At 48.4% G+C, this 14,239-nt stretch overlaps 1 protein-coding gene across 1 annotated transcript; it reads right to left on the reverse strand.

The window, feature by feature from the left end:
- Positions 1–2,501: 2,501 nt before the first annotated feature.
- LOC149342614 (uncharacterized) lies at positions 2,502–9,993 on the reverse strand. Its single transcript, XM_089546825.1, has 3 exons — positions 9,802–9,993; positions 8,574–8,752; positions 2,502–3,505 (listed from the first exon to the last, which is right to left on the reverse strand). The coding sequence occupies exons 1-3, from the start codon at positions 9,991–9,993 to the stop codon at positions 3,295–3,297; spliced, it is 582 nt and encodes a 193-aa protein (XP_089402951.1). The 3' UTR covers positions 2,502–3,294.
- Between the last annotated feature and the right edge of the window lie 4,246 nt (positions 9,994–14,239).

The following is a 14,239-nucleotide window of genomic DNA, read 5'->3' on the forward strand; positions in this document are numbered from 1 at the left end:
CACTTCCATCTGCCACCTACCATCATCATCCCTCATCATGACCGTTTTTTTTTTCGTCTTCCCGTTACCCTGTGCAGAGTAGCGGGCCAGATGTTCACTTTTCAGGCCATCCTCTTTGCCTCTCCTGTCAATAAACCTCCTCTCTCTCCACTGTCATTGGAAGGTTTGTACAGCTCAGCGTTATCATCGCAAAGGGACAAAACCGGTTCGTATTGCACCTAACCATGCTGAAGTGCTCGATCGTAGAAGTTTTTTCCTACAAGAAAGCCACGTACAACAGCCTTAGTCGTATTTAATCCGTTATAGCCTGCGCCATGATTGATGCAGGAGAGTCGGTCACTTTCGAGCCTGATCGCACTGGCGCGTAGCCGAGAATCCTTGTAACGCTTCAGACAGATCGAATGATAAAAGCTTACACCGAACAGATCACCCCTTGTTGCCATTGGGCAGAGGTGTTCGGCATCAGAGAAGGTTGTGAAGGGACCAATAGTCCAGAGAAAAAAAGGCGTCGTTTACCTTGTGGAAGACCTATTGAGCAGCCAGCTGCAGGAGCGGACGAAAGACCGGCTGCCATGAACGAGAGGAAGGCGCGAGGAACGTGTTTTCCGGCCACGTGATGAGCGTGCTGGTCGTGCAGCCGATTTATAATGATGATGATAAATACGAAAACATCTATTATTGGGCATTACATCTGTGGTCTGTACAAATTTGGCAGTGAATGATTGGCTAGAAAAAAAAAGGTAGTGGTTGAAAGCTGTAATAACGTAGTAATGAAAATGGGGTTCTTCGCGTGTTTTTATTGGTTTGGGGATGCGTTTTGGTGAGAGACAGAACTCTAGTGACAAAAAAAGCCTGTAAAAAAGATACCATTACAGTTCCGCTGATTACCTTGGAAAACCTTGCTTTGCTACTGTGACAGTTGGTGGCATACACGGGAATTAGTGCAGGAAAATGTTATTTGAAAATCGGCGAGGTGGGCATTTGGGTTGTTTGGTATTTTCTAGTGAATTTTCCGCAGATTCTAGGGCAGGAAATGAGCAAATTTTGGAGAGAAATAGAGCTCCGGATGGAGAGCTTAAAACATCACTATCACTTTGACGTATCTGAGGGAAACGCGTAGTTTACAATTATTACCGAGGATAATTATAAGCACTGTCGTCACCATCGTCACCATTACCGGCACCCGTTTGCAATGACCTCCAACATTTTCCTGCCACAGGCTTTCGTTGTGATGGCATTTTGGAAGGAATTTACTGAGTGCATTAGATGAAAACATGCGTCTGAAAGTGAAAATTTGTAGTATGAAACGCGGCTGCTAAAACTGCTGGTACGGCGTAGGTTTTTCTGTCACGTGCGCGCCTTCTTATGCGTCACTTCGTGATGAAATGATTGAGGATGCCTGCATTAGAAGAAAAAGAATCCTGAACGAAATTCTGGGAGACAGTAAAAATTTCTGCCAATTGTACGTCAAAAAAACGATAAGCAAGAATGATAAGATTATCTGTAGAAGCAGTTCAGATTGGACGACCGCTGTGTATGTAGCGCCAGTCCGGCGCATCCAAATTGCCCCCAAGCCGACAGTATTTTTGCTGCCTAAGCGAAGCTTGCGGTGGAGGTCTACCTCCCTTTCATAAAAAAAAAATCACGGACAGTAGTTATGCACAAGTTATAAGAATTTTGTGTTCTTGCGGAACGGTACAGGTTCCCACCTTCCCGAGCACATTAAAGACTGGAAAAAGCAGAAAATGGCAAGCAGAGTGCCAATAAAATGAAGTGCGATGCAAGTCTCCAAGCACTAGCATCCTATGCATGAGCACCGACACGTTTGCGCGGGGGCCTGTGGGGGCGTGTATCAGGAAGTGTGGCAGCGCTTGTGTCAGCACGCCGTCTGTGACAATTTATGACAAGGATGTCGCGTTTCTGGATATGTTGATTCACCTGTACGCTTTCTTGGTTTTTGGTTTTGAATTGTTGCTCTCCCACGTGCAGATGTACCGGCTCAGCCCTCCCCTGTAGGGGTATGAAGTCGACTGCTTTTTCGCGTATAAAATTAGTTGCCAAGAAGCGCTTTGTCGAGTGTTTTCCTTCGAGTGTCTTTGTGCTCGAAAATATCTGAGAAAACAATTGACTCAATATGCCTCCAGTGCGTTTTACAAGAGCAATTGAGAGCACGGAGCCTTATTGTTAAGGCATTGCTGCCAACAAGAGGATATAATCCAGGCACGCTACTTGCACAACATGGGGTTTATGATCCATTACCGCCACTCCACAGCGCGCTGCTATTATTCGGTTGCATTCGCAAGTACTTGCAGCACAACAACCACGGGACGGATCACATGCTGCGGTGGCTCGTACAGGCCAGAGTTCACGACCAACAAGCAGTGCCCACGTCGACAAGCGCAAGAAATGTCCATGTCCTCACATGTGTGGCGGACGAACGAGGTTTCCACTTCGTTCCGGTGGAAACTGCCGCATTTTCACAGTTCACAAAGAAGTCCTCGCATTACCGCACTCTGCCTCAGGGTGATGATCGCACTCGCACTAGTAAGGATGTTTTGCGCGAACTCAACTCATGAGACGAGGCAGTCAGCACTGGTCTCTGGAGAACCTGCTAGGAAGCATGCCAAGTACCGCATGGGAGTTAACCGTTGCAACCAAAGTAAAAACACGACTTCTCAATTACAGGCTTATACGACTGCAGTCTCGCAAAACATGGCCCTACACAAATAGAAAAATGCGGCAAGTACGCGAAGTGCCCCTACTTTACTGGCACTCGAGGTTGCTATAGATAGGATGCTGTGGGTGGCGGGTCATGGGGCCCACCTGCTCCTTCCAAGCGGCATTGCGTTCTTTGGTGCTATCTGTAACCCCATACACTCCATTCTGCCGATGAAACTGTTTACGAACGGTCGACGCGCAGTTCACACGCAGTTCACACGACGCGCAGTTCACACGGCCAGATTTTCGAGTGATTTTTTGTTGCAAATAATAAGACCTAATAAGTTTCTATGGTTGCTTTGCTAATGAAAGTAACAAACAAGGATAACGCGGTTATGCTTCGCGGTCGGGTAAATACGAGGCGCTCCGGCTTCGCCAGAAGTGCTTAAAAAACTCAGTCCAGACGGAGATCTAGGATGAATAAAATCTCCGGGCACCGGGTTGCCTTGAACTGTCGCTGTCCGACGAACTCCTGTGTCGGAGCAGCGACGCCCGCGCGTGCCCGCTCCTCGGGGTATGGCAGGCCGCTAGTGGTCTCGTATCGAAACACAGCGGCCTGCACCCCGAAGAGGTTGCCTATTGGTGCTGCAGGGCCGAGCCCTGGCTGCGCGCCCCGTTCTCCAGATGGTAGAGCACGCCCAGGACTGTGCAGGCCGAGCGGTTGGTTTTCATCGCAGTGGCGATGAGGCCCGGCCAAGCACTGTGCCGCTGCTCGCACTCGCACCCAGGGAGCTCGGACTCGAGGTGGGCAGCCCGGATGTGGTTGTAGCGGCGTAGCACGGGAAAGCTGTAGTCATGAACACAAGTACGGTTTACATGAATAGACTTAGAAGCTGCTGGCTTCAGTCGCTTTCGTGCGATTCTATTGCTCCTTAATTTTAAGGGTGAAACCAACGGCTACCACAACGACTAAGAAGATGTTCTTTACCTCCACTATTGATGGCAGAAGCCAAGAATAGCGAGGCTGGAAAGAGGGTGTCACGGTACTGTGAACAGTGAAATGTTAACCGACGCGCATATCGGATCCTAGGTCAACCCCATACGTAAGTCTGCCGCGGTGGCTCAGTAGCTATAGCGTTCGGCTGCTGACCCAAAAGACGCAGGTGCGATCCCGGCCGAGGCAGCTGAATTTCAATGGAGGCGAAATTCTAGAGGGCCGTGTACTGAGCGATGTCAGCGCGTGTTAAAGAACCCCAGGTGGACGAAATTTCCAGAGCCCTTCCCTCATAGCCTCAGCCGCTTTGGGACGTTAAACCCTATAAACCTAAACCTTTCCACATACACTTCCCAATAACTGTTAAAAACTAAATGAATATTCGACAGGGATTTATGAAGGTGCTTTCATGAAAGCGCAAAGTTTTCACGCAATGTAAGCTGAGAAATAAATGCCGAGTTTCGAACATGGCATTCGCTAATACATTACGAAGTCTTAATAGAAGAAAACGTGTGGGTTCGAAAGCGAACATGCTTTGAGAGATGCGGGAGGCGTAAAACAGAACGCGCTGCAGTCATTCAAAAAGAGGCTTGATTTATGGTGCATGACGGTTTAACGTCCCGATGCGACTCAGGCTATGAGGGACGTCATAGGCTATGAAGGGACGTCATAGCTTTTATTCATCAAAATTCTCTTAATATTTTCAGCGTCAGGGTTATAGATCACGTTGAGAAATTTCTATTTGAACTGGCTTCGTGAAAATAGCTTTAGCGCAGTTCCTTTTTTTTTGTTTGGTCCAAGATAAACCCCGCCAGATTTTAGTAACGTTACTACGCGCTCCTGCGTCGCGATGTTAGCAATCTCAAACACGCTGCGTTGGAAGGAAGGAAGACAGGAAGGAAGGAAGGAAGGAAAGAAAGAAGAAAGGAAGGAGGGAAGGAAGGAAGGAAGGAGGGAAGGAGGGAGGGAAGAAGGGAGGGAGGGAGGAAGGGAAGGAGGGAGGGAAGAAGGGAGGGAAGGAGGGAGGGAGGGAAGGAGGGAAGGAAGGAAGGAAGGAAGGAGGGAAGGAAGGAAGGAGGGAGGGAAGGAAGGAAGGAAGGAAGGAGGGAGGGAAGGAGGGAGGGAAGGAAGGAAGGAGGGAAGGAAGGAAAGAGGTAGGGAAGGAAGGAGGGAGGGAAGGAAGGAAGGAAGGAGGGAGGGAAGGAAGGAGGAGGGAGGGAGGGAAGGAAGGAAGGAGGGAGGGAAGGAAGGAAGGAAGGAGGGAGGGAGGGAAGGAAGGAAGGAAGGAGGGAGGGAAGGAAGGAAGGAGGGAGGGAGGGAGGGAAGGAAGGAAGGAAGGAGGGAGGGAAGGAAGGAAGGAAGGAGGGAGGGAAGGAAGGAGGAGGGAGGGAGGGAAGGAAGGAAGGAGGGAGGGAAGGAAGGAAGGAAGGAGGGAGGGAGGGAAGGAAGGAAGGAAGGAGGGAGGGAAGGAAGGAAGGAAGGAGGGAGGGAAGGAAGGAGGAGGGAGGGAGGGAAGGAAGGAAGGAGGGAGGGAAGGAAGGAAGGAAGGAGGGAGGGAGGGAAGGAAGGAAGGAAGGAGGGAGGGAAGGAAGGAAGGAAGGAAGGAAGGAGGGAGGGAAGGAAGGAAGGAAGGAAGGAGGGAAGGAAGGAAGGAGGGAGGGAAGGAAGGAGGAGGGAGGGAGGGAAGGAAGGAAGGAGGGAGGGAAGGAAGGAAGGAAGGAGGGAGGGAGGGAAGGAAGGAAGGAAGGAGGGAGGGAAGGAAGGAAGGAAGGAGGGAGGGAAGGAAGGAGGAGGGAGGGAGGGAAGGAAGGAAGGAGGGAGGGAAGGAAGGAAGGAAGGAGGGAGGGAGGGAAGGAAGGAAGGAAGGAGGGAGGGAAGGAAGGAGGAGGGAGGGAGGGAAGGAAGGAAGGAGGGAGGGAAGGAAGGAAGGAAGGAAGGAGGGAGGGAAGGAAGGAAGGAAGGAGGGAGGGAAGGAAGGAGGAGGGAGGGAGGGAAGGAAGGAAGGAGGGAGGGAAGGAAGGAAGGAAGGAGGGAGGGAGGGAAGGAAGGAAGGAAGGAGGGAGGGAAGGAAGGAGGAGGGAGGGAGGGAAGGAAGGAAGGAGGGAGGGAAGGAAGGAAGGAAGGAAGGAGGGAGGGAAGGAAGGAAGGAAGGAGGGAGGGAAGGAAGGAGGAGGGAGGGAGGGAAGGAAGGAAGGAGGGAGGGAAGGAAGGAAGGAAGGAGGGAGGGAGGGAAGGAAGGAAGGAAGGAGGGAGGGAAGGAAGGAAGGAAGGAGGGAGGGAAGGAAGGAGGAGGGAGGGAGGGAAGGAAGGAAGGAGGGAGGGAAGGAAGGAAGGAAGGAGGGAGGGAGGGAAGGAAGGAAGGAAGGAGGGAGGGAAGGAAGGAAGGAAGGAGGGAGGGAAGGAAGGAGGAGGGAGGGAGGGAAGGAAGGAAGGAGGGAGGGAAGGAAGGAAGGAAGGAGGGAGGGAGGGAAGGAAGGAAGGAAGGAGGGAGGGAAGGAAGGAAGGAAGGAAGGAAGGAGGGAGGGAAGGAAGGAAGGAAGGAAGGAGGGAAGGAAGGAAGGAAGGAAGGAAGGAGGGAAGGAAGGAAGGAAGGAGGTAGGGAGGGAGGGAAGGAAGGAAGGAAGGAAGGAAGGAAGGAAGGAAGGAAGGAAGGAAGGAAGGAAGGGAAGCCGCATTGAATATGCAGGCCACCGGACGCAGCAGTGCTGCGGTGTCTTGCGTGGACTCTTAGTTTCTTGTGAATGATGATGCGGAGGCCGCCGTGTTGGCTCAGTGGTCAAGGTGCTCGGCTGCTGACCCGAAAGACGTCGGTTTGATCCCGGCCACGGCGGCCGAATTTTGATGGAGGCGAAATTCTAGTGGCCCGTGTGCTGTGCGATGTCAGTGCACGTTAAAGAACCCCAGGCGGTCGAAATTTCCGGAGCTCTCAACTGCAGCTTCTCTCATACCCTGAGTCACTTTGGGACGTTAATCCCCATGAACTAAAATAAGCTAAACCAATAATGATGCTCAGGTATTGTGCGATCGCGTTGGACAAAAAGATGTTCATATATGCTATGACGACGGCGCTATGAAGCTCCTGCTGCAGCATCGCCTTGTCAGCAACACAAAGTTCTCGCGCATAACGCGGAATCGTGATTATGAGCCATGGCCCGATTCGTCACTGCTGATTTGTGTAACCGGGTTAATTCCGTCGGGCTGCGTTTCAATGGGCAAACATCGCGAGACGAAAACTCATGGCCAAATAACAATTCCTTACTCTTGTGGGATCGGTAGAGGACTCTGAAAGGAACCCTGCTGAAGCTACTTTGAATAAACTTTGTTAATAGAGGTTTCATCCACAAGCTCTACAAATTTTATGTTTATAGTTTTGAGCCAAAGTTAAAGATTAAAATCCAGCTAATTCCTTTTTGTTAACTGGCAAATGAGGTGCTTTAAACAGTCTGCTGGCCTGTCCAAGACGACTGGTACAACATTGCACTGATGGAATCTTAGCCGAGCGCGTTTTCTTTTTCACGGCCTGATACGAGTCAGGTGAAACGAACACAGTGGCCTTAGGAGAAATAAATCATGCGAACGAGTAGTTCGCGAAAGTGGCAGCGAAAGCTAAGCCATTGGTGAAAACAGGCCCCCGAAATAGTCCAGTTTCCGAATCGATGGCTTTGGGAAGTTTGGCTTTGTCGCGGAGTAGAACGTTGCTCTGACCGGCAATTATACTGTCGCAGTCTGAAGGACGGTGCTCGATTACTAGAAATAATATTGCAGCCGTCCATGCCCATGCCACGTGACAGAAAAAAAAACTCATGCTGCAGGAGGGAACCACAGTGCTTCATCAGGAGTGTTGCATATGCAAGTAAAGTGTGCAGCTAATTAGCCAAAGCGAAGCGTGCCCTCCTTACCTCCTCTGCTCATTTATGCATGGAGGAAGGAAATCTGATACTGTACCGACCAAACCGGCTGCCAGCTTAAGAAGATAGTATTTGTGCAAACTAAAATGAATACTGGGCTTGCGCTCCTTACATTCCAGATGCACCATGAGCCTCGACTAAACCGAGTAGAGCAACCAACGTGTACGAATACAGAGCACCCTGGGACTTGCTAGCACTTTTCCTATCTGAACGCACGGCAGTGCATTTAAAAGATAACCAGCAGAGCTGTTGAGAAGCCATGGATGAAACATCTTTTATTCAAATTCAGGATTTCAGCCGAATATCTTTTTAAACGCTCAACATCGATTCACAGCACATTCTTTGCGAGGAAATAAAAAGCTGCAGATAAGGCACCACGGTGACTCTGTTGCAGTATACGGCCGCAAAACACGAGTTGTTTGCGCCCATTGTGAAAATCATCAATAACGCATAAAAATGCTAAAAGTTACTTTTTCTCGATATAAACCTTATGACCACGGTAGTAATCTTTCAGCCTTTGTTAGTACCCAGTCATCTTGTAAATGAAACAAATGGTGCTTATGTCGGGGCTGATGAAAAAATTCGTGTGGCCCCCACATATTTGTAAGGAGCAGCCAGAGGTGGGCCGAAACCGAATTGTCTGACATGAAAGCTCCCGTTATTCTGTCTGAGCGTTCTCTCGTCCCACCATCGCTGCTCTGCAAACAAATTCTGGCTCACCACATATGCAGTACGAAGAATAGGGTGGTAGTAGGAGATACCCTTACAACGCCAAGCCGAGTACCCACATTGACCCATAGCCCCTTGTAAACTGTGATAATCTTTGCATTCACACGAAACAAAGTGCGTACACATGTACGGTTGCATGCAATTTAAATATATACATGTATACACATATATACACACACACTAAAACAGTTATGGCCAAAGCAGCATTGACGACGCATTCACTTAGCCTCTTTCGTCTTACATTCTGTCTATTTCGTGGTTCATACTCGGGAAACATCACTCACCGGCAGAGCAGATCAGCACTGAGCTGCTGGCTGACTTGCTGCGTGCGCAACTTTGTGTGGTGGTGAACTGAGAGCTGCTCGTCGCTGACAGTGCATATCTGGGTGTTGGCACTGACTCCGTCTTCCTCTCCGGTGGAGAGCGGGGAGGGCTCGGTGGCCGCGTTTAGGATCTCAGTGGCCTGCGTTTACATTAATTGTACGGTAAGTCACTAGACGTCCAAATACAAGAAAGCAACTGTTGTCAGTGACCCCGCTCCATTGCACATCACCCCATTCAAAGTGGCGCTGATGAACACTCTTAAGATAGATACAGAGAGGGGGAAAGGCAGAAATGTTAACCAGAAAAGTTTCCGATTGGCCACCCTGCTCTGGCGATGAAATAAGGTTTATTTTCTAATGCTGCATCACGCCAAGTGCACATAGCAGCAGGCGATTCTTGCAAAGGAGCACCACGCGCAGCCACTAGAGCTTAGAGATTTTCTACTTTCGACGTGTAAAACTTTTGCATTCATGGGTTCTTTCTCTCAACAGAGGTGTATTGCCCCTTCACATAATTTATGTTGTTGGCAACAGCAGAACAGCCCCCACACCTCACTTTGAACCCTGCAGCTTAAATTTACTCAGCTGTATTGCAATAAATTACGGTGCAATGACTTCAGTACTAGTTCCTTCATTTCTAATTGGAATGTCAGATCATGGTAACATGAGTGTTACCAGCAGTGTGTCCCTCCACATCACTGCTTAAGGAACTGTCTCTCAAGAGATGCCTGAAGTGTGTCTAATAGTGTGTCTAATAGCCCTGGGAGAGAGAATAACGAAGAGCAAGCTCGAGCCTGTGTACCTTCGGTCGTGTCTGGTGGCACAGGTCGGTGTGGTTCATTGTCCCCTGCTCCTCTGATTCAGCGTTACGGACGTACATTACCAATAACACTGCATGCTTACAAATATAACCCCGATGCCAGTATTTTTTTTCCTAACTACGCCGATGTTTTTAGTCTCCTCTTGTATGTGTGAGATATGCGAGAATTTATATGGAGTCGTTTGACTTTATTACTTAAACAGCCAAAAGTAACGTGCTCTGACCTGTGCCTTGATCCGTCATTCAGAAAATGTATTTGAACGTTGTATCAGGAATTAAAGTTTAAAAGCGTTAAATATGTGGTGGTAACGATTATAGAGGTACGCCGGAATTGGGTAAACGGGAGGCCCAGTTCCGTGCTTCACATACCTGCGTTGTGACGTCGGCAGTTTTGAACCCTGAGCTAGGACAGAGCAGCGCGACGTGTTCGCCTTGAAGCTGGCGGTGGATAATTGGGGCTACGGACCCGACCAACGTAGGCAGCGCATTTGTTGGGTCGCCATTGGCCTCAAATATCGGTTGCTGTCTTCCGTCGCTCACGTCATTGGTGGCGTCAGGCATGGTGAATAGCCGCTGAACCAGCGTAGTCAGGCGGTGAGCCAGTGCAGGTTGATGGTAGCGACTTGACGAGAGCCTGTGATTCTGTTAAGTTGATTGAAATGAAGTAAACGTGATTAAAAGGTACTACACTAAAAAAAGAAAGAGTTCAATACACGGTCTTTAGCTCTATGACATAGTTGAAGAAATAAGAAATTCAATGTACTTTAATGTGAGGAGGGAATAAGACTCCTTATTTTCAGGGTAACGGGCCGGATGTTTGAGTGAGGAATACTACAGGAAAACGTTAAGCAATGCAGACACTTTGTTCTTGCTGTGCGCAAAGGAGCGAACTGAGAGCATGTTCTAATAGGTTAGAGGCACATGGAGGTTTTAAGAATGCTGCGTAGATAGTGTAACTAACTACGGAATAAATGCAATGATAATGATTGGTCGGAGGGAGGGGGAGAGTGTAGGAGAGACTGAACGGGAAAGCAGTTCTCAAGAGGCGATGTTGGGATTTTCACCAGCTGGCGAGGAACGAAGGACGTGTTGGTGGCTCGGACAGGACAACAGTTGCTGGAGTAGCAGGAGCTGCAAGGTATTAGACGGATGAATGAATGGACATGGAATCGTTCGAAGGCATTGCAGTTGTTCACTTCGGGTATCGCACCAATGCGGTCATGGATGTTGGCGCTGAAGCTCATTAGATATCAAACAAACCTACAAACAAACCCCTGAAGTACGCGGAATTTTGCGTCACGCATCTTTAAAGACCGCTGCGTGATAGACAGTAGCCTCCGTACGCCAACACTGGTGTCTTGACACATGTAGCAGGACGTTAGAGGTGTCGAGGAGTAATGTTCAAACTCAATATTGTCATAACAAACGATGTTCTGTGCTGTCGATAGCGCATAGTGGTGATGAAAGTTGACGTATATGTGCTTATCTTCAGGCTGACCCCTTCAATAAGATTATGCAACAATGAATATTTGTGCAGAGCACTGCGAAATACGCTTTGCATAAAGGGCTGTTAAGAACACACGTGGCAAATGATAATGAGAAGGGGAAGCAACGCAAAGAGGTCGAATTTTTGGGCAATGCACGCGTTCTTGTGCACAGCGAGAATGCAGTACATGACCACGTTTTTCGCATGTGCATTAGACAGCGAACAGTGGAAGGCCCTTACTTTCATAAATTAGCATAAGTAACAACGATCAAAAAGCGCATCGAGTGATTGCTGAATTATCTTCGCAGTTTATCAAAAACTGTGAGGCATTTATGGGTGCGCATGAGGGGCATGGAACCGCTTCCGTTATCCCTCGAAACCATCAAATTCACGAACGTTTTCTTCTTGTTGATTTGCACAAAATTACGGTCACTGAAAGGTTCGCACAGCTCAATCTGCTCATCGCAAACGGACAAAGGGCACTGCTTCAAGTTCCACCTAACCTAGCCTAAATGCTCCCTGAAAAGCAATTGCTGCCGACAAGAAGGCCACGATGAAAGAGATTATCTGCTATTATTTCGTCTAGCATGCGCCCTGACTAATGCTGGAAAGTCGGTTACTTTCGCGCCGATAAAGCTGTAGGCATTGGCGCGTAACCGAAGACCCCTCGTAACGCTTCAGACAGAGCGAAAGCTAAAGGCTGACATCAAACAGATTACTCGCTGTTGCCCTTGGGCAGAAAAGTTCGGCATCCCAAAAAGTTGTGCATAGACTAATAGGGCCAGAGAAAAAAAAAGACTTCATTTACCCTGTGGTGGTCTTTTTGCACAGCTGCGGGAGCGGACGAAAGACCGGCTGCAGTGCACGAGGCGAAGGCGCAAGGAACGTGTTGCCCGGCCACGTGATGAGCGTGCTGGTCGTGCAGCCGGTATATAATGATGATGCTGATTGCCTTGTGATCGTGATGATTGGCTGGAGAAAGGGCAGCAGTTGAAATTTGTAATATCGTAGTAAGTGAAATGGGTTGCTTCTCGTGTTTTTTTTTTGTTTTGTGGATGCGTTTTGGTGGCAGAGAACTCTAGTGAGGATGCAAACCTGTACAAAAAAAGTAATAATATACTTCCCCTCATTACCATTGAAAACCTTGGTTTGCGGCTGCTGCAAGCATGGGAATTAAAGTAAAAAAAAAAATGTTCTTTGCAAATCGGCGAGATGGGCGTATTTTTGTATCTTGTAATGAATTTTCCGAAGAATATAGAGCAGGAAACGAGCCGATTTCGGAAAGAGAAATGGAGATAATAATAAACAGCTTAAAATATCAGTGCTGTCTTGATGTTTGGTTTATTGGTTTATTGGGGTTTAACGTCCCGAAGCAACTCAGGCTGTGAGGGACGCCGTAGTGAAGGGCTCCGGAAATTTCGACCACCTGGGGTTCTTTAACGTGCTCTGACATCGCACAGTACAACTGTCTTGATGTATCTGAGAGAAACTGTTAGATTGCATTAACTCCGAAGGATAATTATTAGCGTTGTCGTTGTCATCGACGCCAGTGGTGGTGCCCGTCTCGCAATGACCTCCGAAATTTCCCTGCCATAGGCTTTGGGAGTGATGACATCATTGAAGGCACCGGCTGAGTTCATCAGATGAAAACGTACGTTTGGAAGGGAAAATTGGTAGCATAAAACGTATGTGCAGCAGGTGTCCCGGTAGGAAGAAAGTTTCCCGAGTGTGTCATTTTTATTTCCTAGCCTCTGACCTGCAATACGTTTAAGTTGTTCTGCTGCGGACAGACCTTGGTAGAGGAGATTATCGCAATGCCTCGCTATTGGGCATGAACCTGGGCGCCGTGCTATGAGGCGCGGTTCCTGGTTGTGAATTTACCAATCATATCAAGTATAATCAAAGTAAACGGTGGTCCTTAAGGGTAACGTAGTGGATTCCAGGTGAAAGCAAGCATAGCATGAAGCTGCGGAAAGTTAGTTGGGCGGTGAAATTTAGAAGTTTGTGGGGACATGGTGGCCGCAGCTGGCAAAGGACGAGGTTAATTGTAGAGACATAGGCGAGGCCTTTGTCCTGCAGTGAGCGTTGTCAGGCCGCTGATGATGATCAAGTGCAGCCAATGTGCTTGAAACTTCGATTCCACGACAGTACAAGACGTGTTAGAATGGGCAAGGGAAAGAAAGAAAAATAAAAATGCCCACCTGTGCCCCCGATTGGCGCAACAGGCTAAAGACAGAACAACGCAGTAGAATTTCCATGAGCTCGGCCTCGCATGCATGGTCAGGATTTGCCTGCTGGCTGCCGCTGGCGGCGCTACACTCACTGGCTGTGCTTGAGATGGTTTGTAATCGCGCTGGCTGGTTGGCACAATAGCATATAAATTGGTTTTCTCAGCACCCCACAACAATCCTTCCAGAATAATACCAGCCAGAACTGCAGTGATTCTATAGACGAAGCCGTAAGCGAGCACGCACAGCGATTCAATGACCTGCTTAGAATGCCGCTTTCTCAGCTGTCGTCTTATACACAACACTCGCACCTAATGATGGGACCATATATGGCCAGAGTCGCAGTCTCTTGGTACCCACGGTAATATATCAAGTCAGTAGAGATATAAATGCTTGAATGAGGTACACCGCGGTCCAAAGTACTGCATTGGGAGTGGTGCTATAGAGTTCTCGAAACGGGGCACTCAAGCTACAGACGTGCAAACAGGAGGTAAATTGACACTGGTATTGACTATATGGCACGTGGTTACAGGATACATGCTTTAGCACCGATTTACATTGGGAAAAAAAGAAGTAAATATGTGTTTTAGGATTTAAAAATCTCAAAGTATCTTTTGCATTTTTCCTGTTAGAAAAAAAAACAAGGCTGATTTAATCAGCTTTATCTGCATAGGAATTAAAAACATGTCAGCTGCTGCCTGTGTCTTGGCCAAACCCCCGCAGTGGGTAAGCGCAATTATCTTCTTGAGGACAGCGACAACGACTGTTCAGCTAGAATGGAACACATATGCTGAGTAGGTTTTTACCCAACAAGTTATGCCATGAACGGAGCGAATGATTCATGCTAAAAATTACTATGCTATGACAATCTGTAGAAAGCCAGACTTATTTTATGTCAGAACAAGTGTGGTTTTGTGTTTTGAGAGAAAAATGTGGGGGCAGTTAATAGCGCGCAGCCTTATAGTTCCAAGGCCTTATTCGCAACTTTCAGGAAAACAAAAATACGGGCACGCCGCTCGCACAAGAAGCCGTTTATTACTCATGACCGCCACTCTGCACCGAGTGCAGGCTGCTACAAGTTAGACCCAAAGTA

The sequence above is a fragment of the Amblyomma mixtum genome, chromosome 5 (assembly GCF_055824585.1).
Source record: "Amblyomma mixtum isolate Tamu chromosome 5, ASM5582458v1, whole genome shotgun sequence".
Taxonomy (NCBI): domain Eukaryota; kingdom Metazoa; phylum Arthropoda; class Arachnida; order Ixodida; family Ixodidae; genus Amblyomma; species Amblyomma mixtum.

Bases quoted from the DNA above. Each gene is read 5' to 3' on its own strand.
- LOC149342614 (XM_089546825.1), bottom strand. From the start codon at position 9,993: ATGCCTGACGCCACCAATGACGTGAGCGACGGAAGACAGCAACCGATA. The intron at 8,753-9,801 runs GTATGTGAAGCA...ATGTAAACGCAG, and splicing joins CTGCCGACGTCACAACGCAG to GCCACTGAGATCCTAAACGC. The intron at 3,506-8,573 runs GTGAGTGATGTT...TCATGACTACAG, and splicing joins AGTGCTGATCTGCTCTGCCG to CTTTCCCGTGCTACGCCGCT.